The sequence below is a fragment of the Pyrus communis genome, chromosome 13 (assembly GCF_041283825.1).
Source record: "Pyrus communis isolate YQ-2024b chromosome 13, ASM4128382v1, whole genome shotgun sequence".
Lineage (NCBI taxonomy): Eukaryota > Viridiplantae > Streptophyta > Magnoliopsida > Rosales > Rosaceae > Pyrus > Pyrus communis.
The window spans coordinates 16,947,553-16,969,574 of NC_142577.1; the positions used below are offsets into that span (position 1 = coordinate 16,947,553).

At 37.6% G+C, this 22,022-nt stretch overlaps 2 protein-coding genes across 2 annotated transcripts; one reads left to right on the forward strand and one right to left on the reverse strand.

Annotated features, from left to right (window-relative positions):
- Window positions 1-13,907: 13,907 nt before the first annotated feature.
- LOC137737465 (uncharacterized) lies at window positions 13,908-16,241 on the reverse strand. The gene is made up of 5 exons (XM_068476952.2): window positions 15,972-16,241; window positions 15,389-15,506; window positions 15,189-15,278; window positions 14,981-15,079; window positions 13,908-14,334 (listed from the first exon to the last, which is right to left on the reverse strand). The coding sequence occupies exons 1-5, from the start codon at window positions 16,037-16,039 to the stop codon at window positions 14,230-14,232; spliced, it is 480 nt and encodes a 159-aa protein (XP_068333053.1). The 5' UTR covers window positions 16,040-16,241; the 3' UTR covers window positions 13,908-14,229.
- Window positions 16,242-18,068: 1,827 nt separating this feature from the next.
- On the forward strand, window positions 18,069-20,491 carry LOC137738419 (uncharacterized). Its single transcript, XM_068478055.2, has 5 exons — window positions 18,069-18,237; window positions 19,597-19,711; window positions 19,812-19,901; window positions 19,986-20,084; window positions 20,188-20,491. The coding sequence occupies exons 1-5, from the start codon at window positions 18,170-18,172 to the stop codon at window positions 20,290-20,292; spliced, it is 477 nt and encodes a 158-aa protein (XP_068334156.2). The 5' UTR covers window positions 18,069-18,169; the 3' UTR covers window positions 20,293-20,491.
- Window positions 20,492-22,022: the final 1,531 nt, after the last annotated feature.

The window sequence follows — 22,022 nt, forward strand, 5'->3', positions numbered from 1 at the left end:
GTGGATCTTGCAATATTTATTTCCTCTAAGTTCTTCAAGTTTAGGCACTTTTTTAGTGATGTCAAGCAAGATTACCTGAGCTCTTACTAGTTCTTTATAGATGTCTGCGGCCTTAGTCAGGTCAAAGGAATATGACTGATACTTTGAAGGTTTAATAGGTACAAACCCTCTATCATTCATCACGATCTTCTGGTCCTTGATGGGTTGAACCAATCCTTTCACCATCAAAGGTTTGAAATGAGTAGTCATCTATGTAGCATATAGCTCTATCATTTCCCCCAAGCTGTTGTCATTTTCTCCCACCTCTAGGCCTTCAAACTCCAGTTAAAGTGTTGATGCTTTATTTTTATAAAATTGAGGTATGTTAAATGAATACTTCACTTGTTGTTTTTCTATCAATAGTTTTTATACTTAGTGGCCGCAGTCACCAGCTTCTAAGGTTCATTAAACTGCACCTCATAGAACTTCTTCCTTAGAGGTAGTCTCAGAGCTTCTGGGCAATAGCTATGCGTTAAGATGGTTGATGAGGAACTGGCATCTCATCTTAGCCTTCCTAAACCTCATCATAAAATCCTTTGTGGACTCGTGTTCATATTGCTTCACTTCTACCAGATCATTAATGGTCAGGTTTCACCCTACAGAACTACTCATGAAAAGCCATCTTCATTTGCCCCTGTTAGCAATGGAATAAGGGGGTAACAGAGAGTACCATTGGAAAGCTAATCCGAGTTCCTAAATAATCTCAGTTTGTAGTTGAGGTTGTCCTCGAACGCCACATAGTGATTTGAAAATTTGAAAATGTAATTTCTAGAAAATACATTACAATCTTCTCTGCTGAAAGTTAGGACTGGGCATTTTGAAATTAAGAGGGAAAGGATTTTGCTCATCAACATACCCAGGATAAGGCTTCTGATATATTATTCTAAACATCAGGCGAGCTTGAGGTTGAGCATTCTATACCACCATCCTTCTCAACTCTGCCAACTCATTCCTAAGTTGCTGATTGGCAATATTATTGTGCGGGGGATAGGAAGTCCCCCACTTCAGGCCATGGTCGATGCTTGAGAAAGCTTCCCTTTATATGTCGGGGTTGCCCTCATCTAGCTTTTCATCCTCCTTTATTAGCCAATGGTGGTAAACTGTAAGGAGAAGGCTTGCCCGTAGCAGTAGACAAGCTTTTTCCACTCGTTTCTCCAATCGAGTTAGGTGTACCGATCTTTATTCCTTCTTGCCTGATTTGCCTCCTAATTTTTGGTGTTGATGACGGAAAATCAGGCAAGCCTATCTCTTGAAACTCCACAATAGGGTCTTCTTGATGACTGATCTCAGCCCCTTCCTTCTTTTTCCCTTTGTTCTTCAGTTCTTCAAGTAAAGGAAATTAAGGAACTGCTAACTTTTTTATTGGGCTCGTCTCCACGGCTCCTTCACTGGCATAGCCATCTTTTGGCGTGGAGTATTCTAACTCTAACTTTCTTTGTAACGTTTCTGTTAAGAAACACAGGCTACTAACCTCTCATCTGGTTTGCAGAGAGATCTTCTCCATACTCTTCAGTACTTTCATCATGGTGGCTTGCAAATCTTCATTAGTGACTTTTCCACTCGACTTCTCTAAAGAGGTCGGGCTTTCTATGATATTGGGATTGTGTGGTGAAGGAAAATCTTCTGGGTGATCTTTCATGTCTGTTTCTGGTTGGCAAAAAGATTGCCCGAATTCTACCTTCCACCTGAATGTTCGATCCTTCCTTCGTCTTGGCAGACAATACTACAAACTATGTCCCACCAAGCGAGCCAAAATTATGTTCGGGCTAGATCTGTCCCTCACACAACTCCCTTGGGTCTTGCCTGTCAGGCAAGGTTTGTTGCTTGGTGTACTGCAATATAAGTTTGTTATTAGTTTGGGCCTTTAGGCTCATAGTCAAAGCTAATATGAGTATGAGCATGCCACTGTTATCCTTTGTATAACAGATTGCTCTTTTAGTTATTAGATAGATTGATTACTTACGCCACAAGTCACTTCTACTTCTTAGTTAAATTGGATTGTTCACAGATGGGTTAAGTTTGTATAAAGTTCTTTTTCCTGCCATGTAAACAATCATATGTACAATTAAAGGGAGTTCAAGGCCGTTCAAGTTATTTCTTTGGTTACCAATTTAGACTAACAGTAAATAAGTAAGATTAATCATAGATGATGCTTGAACGAAGGTAGTTGAAAATGACATAAGATCCAATGAAAGATGCATAAACAAAAGATCTACTTTATGTAAGTACAAACAAAAGAGACTCGGGCAAGATTACAACCTTGTGAGGCAAGATTCATCTTCTTGCAATCACTTCTCTTTGTATTTTATAGAGATTGAAGTCTTGCAAAATGAAATACAAACCAGATTTACAAAAGAGATTCGATACTACAACACAGGGAAGGGTAGCAGAGCTTTTAAAACTTTGACAAAAGATAGCTTTCTATGGTGAACCTGCAACTAAAAAGGGTAAAGGTTGAACAAACTAAAGCTTTTTGGTTTCTTGTTGTCGGAGTGCAAAGTTGAGTGTCTTTTGATTGATTGGTTAATAGAGCTCTTCGTTGTGTCCTTCATTGCTTTTATAGACTTTCTAGCCCGATTGTCCAAGCCTTCCCTTTTGGTGATGACTCCAAAGTATGGTGAGTCTCTATCTAGTTTAGTTATTTACCTACCCATGCCATGAAAAAGTGTTTTTTGCTAGGGATGAGCTACCATTTGTCACTTGTTACTTCTCACGTAGACTTACTGCCTATTCCTTGGCAAAAATAATTTTAAATTCTTCTTGGGCTGCCAACTATCCCAGCCCAATTTCCTCCTACTTTTCGCATTCTTAGGCCTTTAACCGCACTAAGCCCAATATTAAATATCCACCCAAACATAAGTGGTTTACGTGCTCAAGTGGCACGGCATGACTTACGAACTTGGTTGGTAGGGTCAGAACTCATATCATTCAAAATCTTCATCAAATGTGGCGATGAGATTTTCATCAAGAGATCAAAACCTAGACCCGTGATATGATCATATTCAACCTTAACAAGTAGGTATAACAGTTAACAATGGAGGAAAGAGTGGAAAGGAAGAAGGGGCATAACTCCAATGTATTTTTGTATTATATTTGTTTAATAAAAATGACCATTACATTTCTCACAGAGTAGGATTCTCTCCCTTCTAATTTCTCTCCCCTTCCCTCCTCTTCTATTTGAATGCACACGATTGACCCACGTCAACATCTTTTGCTGACTTTTTATAAAGAGAGAAAGACAAAAAGTAAAGTGTGAAAGGATGGGAGAAAATATAGGAGATGAAGAAAGAAGAACCCTACTCATTTTCTCACACCCCACGTGTGCTCTTATACCATTCCCACACCCTACTTGCCAGCTGAAATTTATATAGACTCGCTAAAAACAACCAATAACCTCATTTAACCACTATTAAACTACCACTATGACTATGACAATCACTGATGCTATCATTACTACCCCTTAAAGAATAACATTGTCCTCAAGGTTAATTGAAATTTGAAATCTGAAATTGGGTAATTAAGTCATCATAATCTTCCCAAGTAGTTTCCTCTTTGATACTGCCTTCTCAATGTATAAGCAATTTGACTCCGACTGCATTTCTTTTCTTGTACATTCTTCTTTAAGGCATTGTTAGAGGAGTCTATTGCATTAATCCATCTTCTTTAACTGAAGGCAAACTTGTTACTAATGTAGCATCTGGCCCAAGGTGCTTCTTAAGGCAACTCAACATAGGGGTGGATTTTAATTAATTCCATCTGGCAACTTCAGTTTGTAGGCAACTTGTCTAATCCTTTTCCAGCACCTCAAAAGGATTACAATACTTGAGATGTAATTTGCGATAAACATGTGAAGCTAGAGGCTGCAATTGATAAGAGATTAACCTCAGATAAACCAAATCTCACACAGCAAATTCTCTTTTAGCTCTATGCTTGTCAGCTCGAACTTTCATCCGATTCTAAGCTATATCCAGAATAGTCTTCAACATAGACAACAATCTGTCCCTTGATATTAAACTTTGCTCCACCTTGTCCAGTTGGGTTTTCCAAACTCATAAGTATCAATGTAAGGTGGAGGATACTCATAAACCATCTCAAACAGTGTGTTGATAGAAGTGTATATGAGGTGTTATAACTCCATTATGCCCATGCTAGCCACTGCACACACTTTTTAGGTTGATAACTTGTAAAGCATCTCAAATACTCGTTCTTTAGACCAACCTATGACCGACAAAAAAAATGGGTTCATCACTCTTTTTCACATACACTGGGAGAAAGGGTTACGATAGCAAGCTCCTCCCCAGCCGGAGAGCCTCTAGGACAAGGGGGCGGTGGTCAACCATACATTCTCGAGATTCGTATTGATCAATCGATCTCTGCGTCCCGCCAGTTCGCTAAGTAGACTCACTCTACCAAGGGGTGTTTCTAAGCATTTATTAACCACCATAGTTTAATTTTCACTTTGAGGATGATAATCTGAGCTCATACACAACTTGGATCCTTGTAACTTAAAAGTATTCATTATAGTATGCATTGAGAAAGATGGAATCCCTGTCACTAACTATAGTAGCTAGCATCCCTTGCATTTGAACACATTGTCCACAAACAAGTGAGCCACACAAGCAGCAATATAAGGATGAGATAAAGCCATGAAATGGGCAAATTTAGACAACCAATATACTACCACCATGATAGCTGACCTTCCCTTGCACATTGGTAGTCCAACTACAAAGTGTTGGAAAATACTAGTATTTTGGTTTATTTGAATGTTTGGTTTTCTAGGCTTAGCCTGTTAGCATTAAGGTTTTGATTTCTTATCTTTTAGGATTATGATTAATTTATTATAAATAGCATGTTTCTTATTCAGTCGAGAATAAGTTAATCACGATATAGGATATTAGGACTTTATGGCCGTTCCGGCATTCTTATCTATTAATAATATTCTTATTATTTTGTATTCTTATTTGTCCTGCACTCTGAAATTCAGCTTGGTATCAAAACAAGTTTGATCTTAGGGGTTTGATCTGTTTCTGTTCGTATGACTTTGTCGTCTTTGTTTTTCCAGTTTCGTCTCGTCGAATTTTTCTCGTTCTCTGGTTTGGGTTAGACCCCTTGTTTGTAGTTAAAAATAAATAAATAAACAAAAATATCCAGTGTTTGATCTGTCGTGAACCAGTCCTGCCACCCTTGTCACAACAGTCCCGCTGCATCTACTCGTTTCCGCAACCTGTCATCCCCCTCCATATTGTCCAAGTACAGATCTGCTGAAACCCATAAACCTATGTACCTTAACCAACCATGCCTATGCCACCGCCTTCCGACGAACCTAGTTTCGCCTCGTCTGGCACCACCATCTGGAAAAGCCATCGCCGAAGCGCTTGCATCCATAGCATCGAAGGAACCTGCAACCCAGATCCCAGCCCACGCTACTGCTGCCTGCAACCCCAATCTGACCTGCCGATCTGACCGATCCACCACAGCATTGCTGCAACTCTGTCTCGCACCACCGCCACCCGCAATATGAAGAATCTGGATTTGAGGATCCGCCGCCGTGAGCCTGTTTGCTGTCTTCGCCTGTTTCTTCCGTCTTCTCCTTTTCTCGCGTCTGCATAGAAAAAATAAAGAAGGCAAAAAGAGAGGAAAGAAAAAATATTGTTTGTTATTGCGTTGGGCCCACACGGACAAGGGGAAAAAATGGTTAAGTTTGTTTTAGGCCCACACGAGTTGTTAACCTGTTTGGAATTGTTTTGTGACTGTCACTGGAGTGTTTGGAGTGTTGACGGCTCGAATGATAGTTGCTAGAATTTTTTGGCGTTGTTTATTTGTTGGTACAATTGAGATATGAAAATTTCGTTTGTCTAGTGACGGGGAGCATTCATGTGCTTTATTTTCGTACTCTCACATTAGCATGTAAGAATCAGAATCACTTTGCAAATTAAGTCTAGTTTGCAAGTTCGCCAATCAAGTCAAGTCCAGTCAAGTTTACTTGCCTGCCAATCCACCTAACGGAGTCAGTTCGCATCTGCTTGTTTGCAAACTCATGTTGTATACTGCCATGAGTTTGACAGGGAGTTTTGGAAAATATTAGTATTTTGGTTTATTTGAATGTTTGGTTTTCTGGACTTAGCCCGTTAGCATTAGGGTTTTGATTTCTTAACTTTTAGGATTAGGGTTAGTTTATTATAAATAGCATACTTGTTATTTAGTCGAGAACAAGTTAGTCACGATATAACCTATTAGGTTATGTAGCCTTTCCGGCATTTTTATCTATTAATAATATTCTTATTATTTTGTATTCTTGTTTGTTCCACACTCTGATATTCAACTTCCATACTAATGTCAGTCCAAAATTTGTTGAGGAGGGGTTGCAACAAATTAGGAAGGAAATTGGTTTCATATTTATTTTGTTGACAAACCCAATAGAAATCCCTCTTTATAATCTGATGTCTTGATGTCAAATGTCTTGATGTTTTCATATTTGGTTAGTTACTTTTTGTTGTACAGTTGTTATAAATATTTGTGAGAGAGACCCGCCAGCTTGCTTTATTGTGAATTCCATTTCAGTATTTTAGTTTGAATTTCTCGCACCCCTGCACCCAAGCGTCTCGTGTTGATCCTAGATGTATGTTGGGAATGAGGCTTCACATTTAGACTTTTGGTGTATTTTGTTCTGGTACATTTAAAATCTAAACATACCAAAAGTCTGTAGTTTATTTTCAAATGTACCATAAGTTTTAAATATTTTTAAGGCCACGAATTTAAAATTCCTAGACTGCAGGAAATTAGTTGTTAGGTAGCTTAAGTGGATATATATTAGGTACCGTTTGATACGTGGGACGGAACGGAACAGAGTGGGATAAGGCGTTCCGTCCCACGTTTTGTGCGCCTAAAACGGGTGGAACAAGTTGTTCCACGGAATGAGTTTTGGGTGAATTTTCGTTCCACCTCACCTCTCTGGAACGACTCATTCCACATCCATGGAACACAAAACTATAACCTCTCAATCTCCTTCTTCCTCCTTGTTTCCATCCAAGGGCATCTTTACTCCCGCTCCATTCCGTTCCGTCTTGTCCCGTCCGGTCCCGTCTCATTTTGTTCCGTCCCGTCCCGTCTGCATACCAAATGATACCTTAAATACATGAAAAATGTTGAGCTAGCAATTAATCAAAGCATCTTAATCAAATTTTGTAAACAAACAGATATTTAGTCTAAACAAGTTTAAAAAAAATGTAGTGTTGTAAAATCGACGGTGTGTGTGCAGTGGAATAAATAAAACAAGACACAAAATTTACAAGGTTCCTCTACAGTCAGTGTGACTGGAGTACGTCCTCGGGCAGCAGTGGTGCTTTCATTATAATTTGGAATAATAGGAGTACAAAGATAACTCTATGTATTCTCTCCTCTCTTTTTCCTCTCTTTCTCTGCTCTATCTACATTGAAAGCATACGGAGTGCTCACACATCTTTGACAATATGTTCTTCCTTCATCTCCCAAGTCAAGATTAATTTTATGGGCATTGAAAATCTACCAAATGTCTTCAGTTTCTATGTGGGCATTCATTACCCACTATTATTTTCAACACTCCCCCTTGGATGCCCACATATCAACATTAGTTGCCTCGTTAAAATCTTGATCTATTTTTGGATGCTCCCTCTTGATGAGTATCTCCCCCTGATTTCAAATTTTTTAGGTTGATCATTGATCCTGCTGCTTTAGTCTCTTAGCGGTGATAGTTGCCGAATGAGGTGTTTTACTTATTGTTAACTTTCCACAGACTTGTTCTTAAACTGGGTTGGAGGGTCTTCTGCTAGACTTCCTTCAAATGTCTGAATTTACCTATTTTATCTGGAGCTGAATTTGATTTAAGGGTGGTGGACACTTGATCTTGAATCGGACTTGTGATTTCTTCAAAGGCCGTCTAGGCTTGATCTTGAATGAAATTAGACCATGAGGAGCTTCATGTGACAAATGATCTTAGACTTTGTCGGGGATGAACTGACATGTGTTTGTTGTGCTTGTCTCCACATGCTTTAATGTATCATTTTCACTTGCCTTATTTGTTCCCTTTGCAGAAGTGGTATGTTCCCTATTTTTTCCCCATGCATGTGTGGCATCTTCTCTTGTAGTAGTTGCTCACTGATGAAGAAGTTAAATGCAAACCTTGCATTTGAATGGACCATCACTTCTTAGTGGCAGCGAAAGTTTGAGTGGAGGTTCCGACATATTGATTTCTCTGTCCTTGTCTTGGCAAGTAAGAACAAGGACAAAGGAAAGGACAGGGAAATTGCATGATATAAGATACTCTTGCTCTCGTCCCTGATAATATGAGATACTCTTGCTCTGGTGTGACTTGTTTGTAGAGGTATTCTCGGAAATGAAGAAAACTGAGTATTTCGAGATACTTTGTGAAAGTTGCATTCTCGGAGATGTGGAAGAGTTAGATACTTTTCAATTCTGCCTTGCCATGGAGGACAGAGGTTGACATATATAAGGATTTCCCAATAGCAGGTAGTAGTGATGTGTCTTTACTCTTGTCAGCAACTGTGGTGTAATTAGAACAGTAAGATTCACGCGTTTTCAACTTTATCAAAGATCTTTGATAAAGTTGCACGTGATATCCAAGAACTGAGATTGCGCCTGAGAAATGTTGATAGACGTCATGCAGGGAAATCCAGCTTTTGAAATTTAAAAATCGGTGTCTCTTCGATTTTTGAATAAGTGGTCATGTTGCCCCTCCTTTTATAGAGATATCAATTTTGTTCAGAAACACTCAGAAAATTGTTGCCTGCAGAAATTTCCCTTTCTTGCACTTCTGAGATTTTATCTGACTTCCTTCATCATTTCTGAAAATGGTTTGCCCATCTAACATTTGCTTATATTTGAGTCTCAGGAGTGATACAGACGAGCAGCGTCAGGATAACATATGGCGCCCGTCCTTCTCATCTTTTAATGGTCCTCTTACGGTTAGGGACTCTGTGATGAAGAATAACATAACCGCTACAGTGGTAGCCAGAAATCTTCTCACTCCAAAGGAGAACAGAATCCTTTCAAACCGGTTTGATAAGGCGGCCGTTCAAGACTCATTGGCTCTCAGTGTTCAATGTGCGGGCTCTGTATCCAATATGGGTCAGCGCCTACTTTCTCAAACTCACCAAGTTGAATCATTAATGGCTGAGGTTGCAAGTCTTACACAAGAGATTAGAGGGCTCAAGCATGAGAATAGAGTGTTACACATTCTTGCAAATAATTACTCTACGAGCATGAAAAGAAAGCTCGACCAGCTACTAGAATCCGAAGATCGGACTCAAAATGACAATCGGGGCTTCGAGTGTTTATTCCAATGACATCCATTGTCTCAGCTGTCTGGAGTTCCACCAAGTATTGAGACTCCAAATAATCAACTTCTGGTGTCTCCCCCTTCTGGGGTACTTCCAAGTACTGAGGCGTCACATGAGCAACCTTTGTGAAGGCTCCCTCCTATTTGTTTGTTTTAACTCATGTGTATGTAATTTCTCGGAGATATTAATATATAAACTTTATTTCATTCAGTGTATTGTGCTAAATATAATAAAGCATATATTTCACTAAGATGTGGTACTTCTAGACCAAATATCAATTTATCTTTACCCTCGCGAAGATAAATGATCATTCTTAGTGTCTAAATCATTTGAGTAATCAACTCATAATCTTCAATCCATATGATTCTTTAATATCGTAAATATCATGGATAAGATTCGTGTTAGCATATTGTTCAATTCTGCAGTTCGAGACAATATTTCTCTCAACACTTTATAATCTTTCTTGACTCTTCAGGAGTCCCAATTTAATATCATCAACTCTTGCAAGAGATTTTAGTATGTTGCAACAATACCATAATGAAAGTACTCACTAAGGCAATTTATATCATTCATTGGTATTGAGTACATATTTTATGTTTTACCCTTCCAGGGCTTTCTTCAAGCAATTTGAATCCTTTAGGGATTTTCTACATTTTATAACACATTTTCCTTTAGAATTTATACAAAGCAATTTGCTTCCATGTATATTTGAAGGATTTACTTATGGAGATATGATGTGGGCGACTCATAACCCTTCGTATATAATTCTCCATTCATATGAACTCCTTTACAACCTTGCGTCATATCATGTGATGGTATTACAAATGCCCATATGTAACATTCTAGGTTCAACATCTTTTGGCTATTTGTATTGTATCCAAGTATATAGGTCTATTTTTCCACGTTCTTACAAAATTGTAATGGAATTGCCTTTTTCCATTTTGGCCCATAATTTTGTTGATGGAAAAAGAACGGGACTCAATATCACCACAGCTCATTGATGAATTTAGTAGCTACTTGTAAAAACCAAAATTACCATTGGTTATCATCAATCTGTGATCTCATATTCTCATGTGCATGCGCATGCATAAAAGCTTTCCATTTCTTTGGATATCCATTACTTCATCAAGGGCATTACACTATCTCTTCCAGGATAGTCGTAATTTAGAGAATGCGGATCATAACCTCCTTTTGAGCGTTATAAAGCTTGGATTTTAATCTCCACTTCGGGAGTTGAGTCATTGGAACTTATACGTCTATCATGCTTCATGCATGAGACATCAATATTCCCATGTCCGCGGATTGACCTTTTCGGAACAAGTATCCTTGCGGCAACTGTCATGCGTCTGGCATGCGACAGTTATGCAATAGTTCAGTAGTGCCATATTCTTCTTCTTTCGAATGACTGAACCTTTTGAGTTTGAGGGTCTGCCACGCTTCAGGCGTGCAACAGATAAATCATTTTCTGCCATATTATTTTGTCCAACAGAGACATTAATTCTTGTAGGCACATTTGCAGCAAGTATATGTGATTTTATCACTTTCGTTTCATCATTAAATGCATCTAGTATTTGATTTGCATATCGTTGCATCATTCAATTATTCTCACTTCGTTTGTATATTGATTGCTTCATGAATTAAAATAAGACAAATTCTCTTCGTTCTTCTGGAACGGTTTTTTTTCTCATCATTCTTCTGGAATGATATTTGTTCATCGTTCTTCTGAAACGAAGTTATTTTCTCCCCCTAACGGCAGGAAAATTGTCTTATCAAAATGACAGTCCACAAACCACGCGGTAAATATATCCTCGGTCAAGGGTTTTAAATATTGAATGATAGATGATGTTCAACATCAATGCCTAATCCGCAATGATGCTTCATTTCAGTATGTTGTGGCAGTGCAATAGGCACATAGATAACACAACCAAAAACTAGTAAATATATAATGTTTGGCTGATTCCCAAACACGAGTTGTACTAAGAAGTATTGATGGTTGTCAACAGGTCTCAACCAAATCAATAATGCATCATGTAAAATGACATGTCCCATGTAGAAACTTGGCAACTTCATTTTCATCAGCAGAACGCGGGTAATCAATTTCATCCGCTTAATAAATGTTTCTGCTAAACCATTTTTGAGTATGGACATAAGGAACTTCTGGTCCTTATTTAATAGTCTGCAGACTGAGACTCTTATGGCTTTTATTGCAATTAAGTTGAGGCACTTTGGCTCCTCAAACTTAAGGTACTCATCAAGGAACTTCATGTCGATCTTGAGGATCAAGGGGCTTTATGCCCGATCTTTTTGTTTGATGGAACTTCAGGTCCAATCATTTTTATATGATGAGGATCAAGAAACTGCATGTTCTGATCTGATCAAGGAACTTCGGGTCCAGTATGTACTCATCGTAACAAAAAAAGTACAATAAATAAATTAAAGCAATAGGCGGTAATTCCAGCCATAATGAATTTAAGTAAATAAGGCTTGTGACAAGGGCTTTAATTCAGCACCATTCACATAAATCAAAACTTAAAACAGTAGGCGGTAAAACCGTCCATGATAAATAAATTGTTTTAAAGTAAATAGAACTTGTGAAAGGGTTTTAAACCAACACCAATTCACATAAATAACAAGAAGTATCATACCTCCTTTTATTTATTATTTTTCTTTCTTCTGTCAGCACTTATTCAAACCTTATTATTGTTACTTTTTTTATTTCTGCAGCATGGTGCCATGCACCAACAGAAACCATTTATATTATGTTGACCAAATGGTGTCATGCACCATTCAAATCCTTTCATATATATATATATATATATATATTTCTGAGGTTGCAGTCAACATTCCTTTTTTTCCTTGTTCACATGTGCCTTGCCATTCCATCAATCCCCCTTTTCTATTATTTTTCTTCCTTCTCTATCTCTGCCAGTCTCGAAACGCAGGGCCAGCTCGGTAGTTATGGAGGTTGCCCAAATTCAATTCAATCCAAAAGGCTACTACAGACCGGCGTTGTTCTTGCATGACCCAAGGAACATGGCATCGTTAAGCAAGAACCTCCCTACAGAGACAAAGATGATAATGGGGTTGACGAAGGCACAAGAGAGGGAGGCATGTGTGGATTCATTCTTGCCATCACCATCTCAAACAACGAAGTATTCATGGGAGTTCTTAAGATTCGTCAAAAACAACGTGATCTGGGTTTCCAAGTCTAATGAGATTCTTCTGGATCTCTGGAAACCAGTTGTCAGGTACGAGTTTTCTCATCTCGTGACGACTTCAGGTCATAAATTTCAATTCTCACCGGAATTCGGTGGGGCGCTTCTGGCGCAGTGGGAGAGACGAAAAATGGACATACATTTTATTCTGTGAGATTTTAGATGACGAAGGTGAGAGGTGGATAGTGCTTTACCGGATTTATGGCGTTGTGCTTTCCACTGACATGAGAGTTTCTCGTGATGATAACATGTTGTAAAATCGACGGTGTGTGTGCAGTGGAATAAATAAAACAAGACACAAAATTTACGAGGTTCCTCTACAGTCAGTGTGACTGGAGTACGTCCTCGGGCAGCAGTGGTGCTTTCATTATAATTTGGAATAATACGAGTACAAAGATAACTCTATATATTCTCTCCTCTCCTCTTCCTCTCTTTCTCTGCTCTATCTACATTGAAAGCATACGGAGTGCTCTATTTATAGAGCAACTCCAAGCACACATCTTTGACGATATGTTCTTCCTTCATCTCCCAAATCAAGATTAATTTTATGGGCATTGAAAATCTACCCAATGCCTTCAGTTTCTATGTGGGCATTCATTACCCACTATTATTTTCAACATGTAGGGAATTCTAATTACTCCATCGGACATTTGCAGAGACGCAGTAAGGTTGACTTAAGTGGTTAGTAGAGTTGACAATGGGCCACAATCTACTCTTGGGCCTTATCCTAAGCTTGCATCCAGGTCCAAGGCCACACTAAACGCAGGCCGAGTTTTAAGCTAATCTAATTTCACCCATAAAAGCCACAGGGTTAATTCGGGAGTTGAAAGAAGCATTGATCTCTGCTGCATTCTTTCACTTTTGTCAACCTCTTTTCTTTTCATTGAATCTTTTTTCAACGCCTTGTACGACGACACGGACAAAAGCAATGAATTATACAGCCTCACTCGGCCAGCAACTGTAATGGTGGGATTGTGGGGCGGTGGCTACTGTGTCAGACTCTTTTAAGCCATTGTGGATGGAGTAGCCTACGACAGATTCTCCGTCATTATAGCATTTCAATTCAATAATACAACAGCATGTATAAACTTTTTCTATAAAATCTTATTATTAGACTACAAAACACCCAGGAGAGGAATGTGATGCTTAGCTATCGATGAACCTAATTCCATACCATACCTATCACCAAAAACACCCAGGAGAGGAATGTGATGCTTAGCTACAGTGGACGGTTGAATTTGCATGTTTTTAATCTAAACATCTAACCGTTCATAAACTCAAATGCACCACATATACCGGTAAGCTGTACAACTCTTAATGACAATGAACATGGTAACGAATTAAAGATCTCAAATCGAAGAATAGAAAAGTTGCACCTTGAGAAAATACCAATAACTAATGTACGTTTCTTAGCGTTGCACCGTCCACAACAAACTGGCTAAGTAATACTACGAACAAAACACCAACCCCTCAAAATAAAGAAAACGCCGTCGTACCTCTAAAATCTTGTTTCCCTAAATTTCTGAAGAGAGGGACCGAAATACAGACAGAGATACAGGCATACAAAACTAGTTTCCTCAAGGAATAGTCAGGTGAAGAAAAAAACACTAAACCCACGCCTCATCTAAGGTTCCGTCCTCTCATGTAGTTTTTGGTTTTGGAGCTCTTTTCCTGAGTTGTTGTCTCTTTGGTATCAATGTCTTCATGCCTACGAAAAAGAGCAGAGCCCCGAAGAATGCCATGTTCTGCAAATCATACAAAGTAAATCAGTAACAATGATTTAGCAGTTTTTTCTTTGGTTTTTCAGCTTTGCACAGCATGCCTCTCTTAACCTATCTTATCACCTAAACAAATTGACCATGGGGCCCCCGATATTAATAAAAAGGGGCAGCCTTGTGCAAGCAGCTTCTAAGCTAAGGGAGGATCCAAGTCACAACGGAGCAACCTTACTCGTAGGCCAATAATCATACCGTCATTTACCAAAAAGAAAATGAATTATCCTCATTCCGTGAAATTTAAATACGACGACCAAAAAAGAAGCAAAATTACATTTTCATCTTGGAGTTTGATCCTACTCACCTTGATTCCAGCAGTTTAAAACTTAACAGAAGTACCATTCTAACCATATCAAATTTTTCCAAATTAGTCGTTTCCTCATCTTAGCATATACACGAGCCGTCAATTTACCAGTAAATTTACGGTTTCATCCCTATAGTTTTTCCCTGGTTGCTCAGTAACTCATACATGTTATGTCTACAAATTTGACGAAATATCTAATTTTAAAATTAAAAGGATAACCTTGTTGAGTCCTAAATCAAAGGGATCAACATTAAAATATGGGCAAAACAACACGTATTAAAAGTGTGAGAATAAGGAAACTTGATTGCTAACCTGAGTAAACTGAAAAAAGAGTTGATTGAATTCTTTCTTCTCGGGATCATAGTTGTAGAAATCATACAAGATAGGAGTAGCAATGGCCTGATGCAGAAGCTGCACAAAAATATAGCGAAACACATGTTTTAGCGGCTAATTATTGACCTACGGGTACAAAAACAAGATCGAGATCAGAGTCTCAGACAACCAAATCACAGTTACAAACCAGCAAATAGGCGCCAATAGAAGAACCAAAGATGAAGAGAAGACCCCCAATGCCCTTCAATGCCACCATGGCTGCCACTAAATGTTTGATCTGCCAATCACAAAGTACAAAAGTCACTTAGGTGCCAACTGAAAACGATATTTCATCAAAACATTAAGAAGTAACTGAACTCAAGTAATTAAACTAAAGTAGTCTCTTACTTCAATTTGTTTGGGCACTTGCACACCAGTGTGAGTTGACAGATGATTCGAGAAAACGTCGAATTTTGGTCTCAGATATTCGGCTGCGGGTCCCCCGTCCACGCCAAATTCATTGAACCTATAAATAGAAACCAACTGTAAGCATATGAACTGTCTCATCAAAATCAAGCCTCATACAAAATGAATGATGTGAACTCATAACAATTAACAAGTATCCATTTTAGATCAACAGTCCGACAACGTAACGTACTATCGTAATTACTAATCTACATACCAAATAAATGCAATATGCTTAAATCATATCGTTTTACAACTCATATTCTTCAATTAACTTGGATCCAACTACGAATGCATCACCAAAACTGAAAAAAAAAAAATTGATATAGAAAAACAAATAAATGGTAGCAAACAGCAAATTACATTAAAAAAAAAATAAAAAAAATCCATGCATGCATGTTTGATGAACTAAAATTATACATCAGATATTGCATAATTTAAACTACAAAAAAAAAAAAAAAAAAAAAAAAAAAAATTAAAAGAAGAAAATAAAAAACAGGGAGGGGAGATAGAGATCTGGGCTTACTCATGCCAAGCAGAGAGGAAGAAGACAGAGGCGAAAAGAAGGCGTCCAACGAACGAAACGAAAGCCATGGTCGGATGCCTGTACGAGGAGAGACCCAACTCTCGATGCGAAGGAAGGAGGAAACAAGTAACTCGGACAGACAGGGCGAGTGCGATAAGGGCGGAGTAGATCTAGGGAACGACGTCGTAAAGCGGGCGACAGATGCACGCGTTCGAAAATTTAAAAGAGTAAAGAGGTGGTTGGTTGGATTCGAATATCTGGTACTCTCGGGAGTATTATAATGGGGTGTACTCGTGGCTTATTGGTGAAAGTTTGGGGATCCGCGGGCCTACGCGTAATTCGCTAACCGATCATTTTGGTTGGATTTGTTTGTCTGTATTGGGGACTAACGTGGCGGTTTTGGAAAGAGTGTGTGAGCGTTGTTTTACATTTTTGCCCTTGCAATGTTATGAGATTTAAGTTAAAGTGCTCTTCGCCAGGTAGTTGTTTTGCATCTTTCATTGCTTGCATTTACTTTTGGGATAACAACATGCTACCCATTTTGCCCATTTAGATTTAGCGGTTTTCAAAATGGGTTACGGAGTTGTCATGATGTTTTGAAGTTGTATTTATGTTTTTTGGGTGTTCGGCATTACGGTAGATAGTAAAATTCAATGACATGATGATTGTGAACTTCATCTTTTTTTTTTTTTGTTGATGTAGATGCCGCATTTGCATCAGATAAATAAAAAAAGTAATCATTGAGTTTCTGAGTACTAGTTGCACAGCTTTGTCATAATGGTGCAAGTGTGGCTTCTATAATGCCACATCAACCACATCATCAATTTAACTGAGGATCGTACAAGCAAACATAGAGTAGAATTACCAATACAAGGAGGAGGTCTTGAAGATTGCCTTCACGGTCCAGTCGGGTCACAAAGAGCAATTTTTTTGTACATTCAGAATACGGGTATATAATGTTATAATTTGCTCAAATTATAACACGTGAGTTTTATTTACTAATATACTCTAAAAGTATGACATGTTAATAATATTGTCTACTTTTATTATAAAACGCAAAATGGTATAACGTTTAATTTGTATTTCTGGAACTTATAAAAGTTTCACCACCAGAAGAAAAGGAAAGTCGTTTACTAAAAAAAAAAAAAAAAAAAAAATTTATTGAAACAGAAGACTTGGGCAAATGCACTGCATAGATTGGATCCCGACAATTATAATAAGATGGAAAGTGAAAGGGGCAAAAGGAAAACATAATTTGAAAATAACGGGCATTAGTAGAATTGTAATTAAAGAAAGGAAGCAAATGCGTGCATGTTTTCCACTGGATCTGGATTATTCCATTATTCAATTCCACGACTCATCACGTATATTGTTTCTTTTCACACCCTCTCCCAGATTTCCTTTTCCTTTTTGGTTTTTTTTACTTGAATATAATATTACATAATTATTCAAATTGAAAATCTAATGCATCTGCCCACATCTCATGATCTCATGCAGCAGCTGTAGTCATCAGATGTAGATCAAGGCAAGTCAAATGATCATGGGTTGAGTGTATTCACCGTAAAAGTTTGATTCTTTTTTTTTTTAAATTAAAAAAAAAAGTTGTAAAAAGAATATTACCTATATGCTCCGCCAAAAGAAGTATAATTCAAATAATTGTTATCCCTCCTTAAGAATGACAACATTATATCATATTGGGTTTAGGGTTTAGTGTTCGAGGTCTAGCTTAAATTTGTCATTGTGATCCTCACCTCTACCTTTAAGTGGGAATTCCACCTAGTACGCTGGCATGATCGATTGATTTTAATATAAAATTAGTTTGTAAAACAAATTTGGACACAACTTTTGTTGGGTTTTAAAAACCAAAACCAAAACTTATTGAAGCTGAACCATTAAATTTTTTTCAAAAAATAAAATTAAGAAAGTAAATTTTGTTCAATAAACAAGTGATAGGGTCAAATAAAATCACTTCTTGTCAGTTGTCACACAGTGAACCATGGTAAGTCGGGTCAAAGTCCACGGCCCTTGTCCGGTTCGGATTTGGACTATCCAAGGGAACCGGGCTTAAAAATTTGCTTCTTTAAATAAAGAAGCCGAAACAAAACGACCGCCCGCACACCAACCCCTCGGAGAGTACGAACCCCGTCGTTTTCGGCACTCTCTCGTCGCTTCTTCTTTCTCCTCTTCTGCACAAAACAATGGGGTTCGTCTCCTTCCTCGGCCGCGTCCTCTTCGCCTCCATCTTCATCCTCTCTGCTTGGCAAGCGTAAGCGCTCTCTCTCTCTCGCTGTCTCTCTCTCTAGATCTGCTGTATTAGGGCTTCTCTCTCTACCAACATGCTTACTCCTTTAACTTGTTTACTGTTAGCTGATTTATTTTGCTTGACTTCTCCGATCTAACTTTTGTAAGCATGTTTCCGTTGGTTTTTTTTCTCAGATTTCTGATGCCTCTGCATAACATGTTGTTGTATATGTGTATATATATATATACATGTGTGTGTTTGTGTGTTTGAAATTTTCGAAGTGGGATTTCAGTAAAAAAAATATTGTTTTGTAAGAAAACAATTCAAGTGTTCTGGGTTGTTGTTACGACTTACTGTTCGATTTATTAGTGTTAAGAACTGACTGAGATCTATTAATCTGTGCTCAGTTTCCAAATCCCGGTTGTTTTAATTAATCTCGGCACGTAGAGAGAGTCAGGTGGTTGAATGAATTGTGAAGATCTAGTAACCTTTTGTGTTGTCTTATGGAATCTTGATTAAGCATAATTTTTTCCGACACAAAACGAACTTATTTGCGTATCTGTGAAGTTTGGTTGGGTGCTTCTTGTCTGGTCTTCTGTAAATGAACTTTGGATTTCTTTTGCGACAGACAAGGATGTGGGTTTGGTTGAATTGTGTCTAACAACTTATTTTATATGTGTAGAATCTTTTTTTGCTCCCTAAATGCTGGTTTGGTTGAAATGTTGATTCAAGTGCTTGTTGTCGTTAAAAAACTTCCATGTGTATATGGTTGGGATCCAGTTTTCCGGTCTCGTTTGTTTGTTTTGGACGGAATAATTTCCATGTAGAGTATGGAATGGCACTTAAGTTGTTAAATTTAATTTCAATGTGGTTTCCATTTTCTCTATGGCGGTCGTAAAAAGTATTGTTATTTCTATACTTCAAGACCCCCCACCTTCGTATTCCTCAGCACCAGCACACACATATGTAAATTTATTTATTTGTGGATATTAGTCAAGGAATTGGCCATTGAGGTGCTCTGACCAATGTAGAGTGAGGAGGTTTTTGACACGTGCCAACGTTTAACTCACAAAGAAAAGAATGCAAGATAAAAGTTGTTACAGTTCCAGTTTATAGTTTGTAACTCCTCGCATGAGTTTTCTGCCCTGATATTGTTAAGTTTCAGTATCTTCAGGCGCTTTACCCGTTGGTTTGCTGTTGTTTTAACTTTTACATATTATTTACAGCCTTGATGCGTATCTGTTTGTATGCTATATTGCAAGAATTATGCACGACTTTGCTAGGCTTGTTGTTGAGATTGTCAAAAATTCTGTTGCACTTTGATGTGTTTAAAAATTAAAACAATATCATGTTCCTTTGTGTTGATGGCATATGTATATGTAGGTTTAATGAATTTGGTGTTGATGGTGGCCCTGCTGCAAAGGACTTGGCTCCCAAGTTTAATGTGTTCAAGAAAAATTTGTCTGCTAAGCTAGGGGTTGCAATACCGGAGATAGACGTAAGTATTTTTATTTCTTTCTCTGCAGTTTCTCCCTTGGATTCTATGGTCATGTTGCGCATTCGTAGTTTGATTTTTGATATGGGAATTTCTTGTACAGGTAAGACATTTAGCTGCTGGTGTGGTAGCAATGAAAGGGCTTGGAGGACTTCTATTCGTACTTAACAGTTCCTTTGGAGCTACTCTCCTGGTTAGTATTCATTTTTTCCAAGTTTCTGATCAACATATTAGGCTTTTGAAAATTATTGACACATGTAACGTTTTTCTTTTGTAGCTTCTACAATTGGCGATTACCACTCCCCTTATCTATGATTTCTACAACTACAGTCCTGAAAACGCCAAATTTGGCATACTCCTAAATGAGTTCATGCAGGTTGGTATACACTGCGTATTGCTTTATATGTTTGTTCATCGTTTATCAATATTCCATGTGAGTGGCAACTTAATCTGCTGAGATTCCATTTTCTTTGTTGCAGCACGCAGCGCTTTTTGGTGCGCTGCTGTTCTTCATTGGCATGAAGAACTCAATCCCAAAGAGGCAAGTCAAAAAGAAGGCGGCCCCAAAAACCAAAACGGGTTAGAAGTATATCAAGGGGGTAATAGATCTTCAAGAAGCGTTTAAATTTTAGGTTGTTGAAGTTGCTGCTGCTCCCCATACTTATGACGGGGAGGATAAGTATTCTTATCAACACTCTTGTAATTTTATTCGAATGTTCTTTGGTAGGATTCATTACTTTGATTATTCCCTGTTGTGGGGTTCAGAAACTCTGTTTACTTGAAGATCTGAATTGGTTGTGGCCTGGTGGTTTTCCTTTGCTCACAAGTCATACAATCTGCGCTTACTAAATGAAGCATAAGATTCAGAAATCGCCGGTGGTTGCGTTGGGGTCCGAGTGGCAGTGAGTGAGGAATGAGGGAGGTCAGGGATTGCTGACTAAGGTGAGTAAATGGTTTAGGGTTTATGGACTCTGGTTGGGGGAGTTATTTGGTAATGGTCCATTATGATCCAAGTTGATGGGGGTTGGTGTCGTTCCCTCTGTTAAAAGTGTTCTAAAAATGTCTACGATCGAGTAAATAGCTTTACGAATAAATGGATCAGATCGAATTGGAAAATATAAAGAATTGAAAAGGTTATGTCTTTCGTTATCTTTTTGTGGAAAACCATTAGGTATTAATATGTTAAGCAACTGTAGCTCGATGCTTAAATAGTATTTCTCTCCATAAAAAAATCACAAAGAAAGAACAAATAGAGGAGGAAGAGCGGGGCCTCGATGCTTAAATAGTGGCCGTGATGAGAGAGGAAAGGAAAAGAGAGGGAGATTTTATTTTCTTTACCGTTTTTCTTTTTATTTATTCATTTTTATTGTGTTTAGAATTTTAAATTTTTAAAAATTAATAATCTACTACTAAAAGAAGGATACACTCTTATGTGTGGAAAATCCATCTTTTTATTTTTTTCTCAAATATTTGTTTTTTAATTTTTTTTAATGGAAGAAGTTATTTGTTTTAACGGGTTGGCACGTATCCGGCAAAGAAAAGGGATTGCCCAGTTAAGCTTTTATCTTTTTTAACTTTTATTTTAATTATGGTAATTACTGTTTTATCCTTATCTTATTCTCATTTTATTAGTTTGTGTTTTCTTTATGTTAATGTATGGAAGGACAATTTTGAAAAAGAGGTTGACAAGCAATGTTTTGTTAATAAATAGTATTGATTGATTGGGTAAATGGGTCTATACAAATGTCACATCAGCATATAAAAATATTTTTGATAGGATTGGATTGTAAAGCACGGTTAGATTGATGTATGACACTCATATTCAAAAACATTATTAATCAAATTTATATTTTAAAGACCATCATAGGATAGTTTAATTTCAGAAATAATTTGTGTTAAAATCCATAATTTTATATTTTTAATTTACCGGAAGAGTCAAACTTAATACGTAAGAGGTTGACAATGACATATTGTCCATCCTAGTCAGCTGATTAGCCCACATATGTAAATAATCCATCAATTAACTTGACCACAATTAAAAATGACCTTAAAGTGTCAATGAAAAAAATTGTGTTCATATTGGCAAAATTAAAAATAATAAGATGGTCGGGACTTGGCAGATGAAGAGGAATAACCTAAACTTTTATCATATGTGCTATTGAAATAGGGTAGTCACATAAATCAAAAGTGATATTAGGTCAAAATCAGTCACAATAAATGTTTTTTTACCCTCTAGTTAATTTTTATTAAATTAGGTAAAACATACTAATAATTATAAATTTTATAACTCCAAAAATCCAATTGGAGAAAGAAA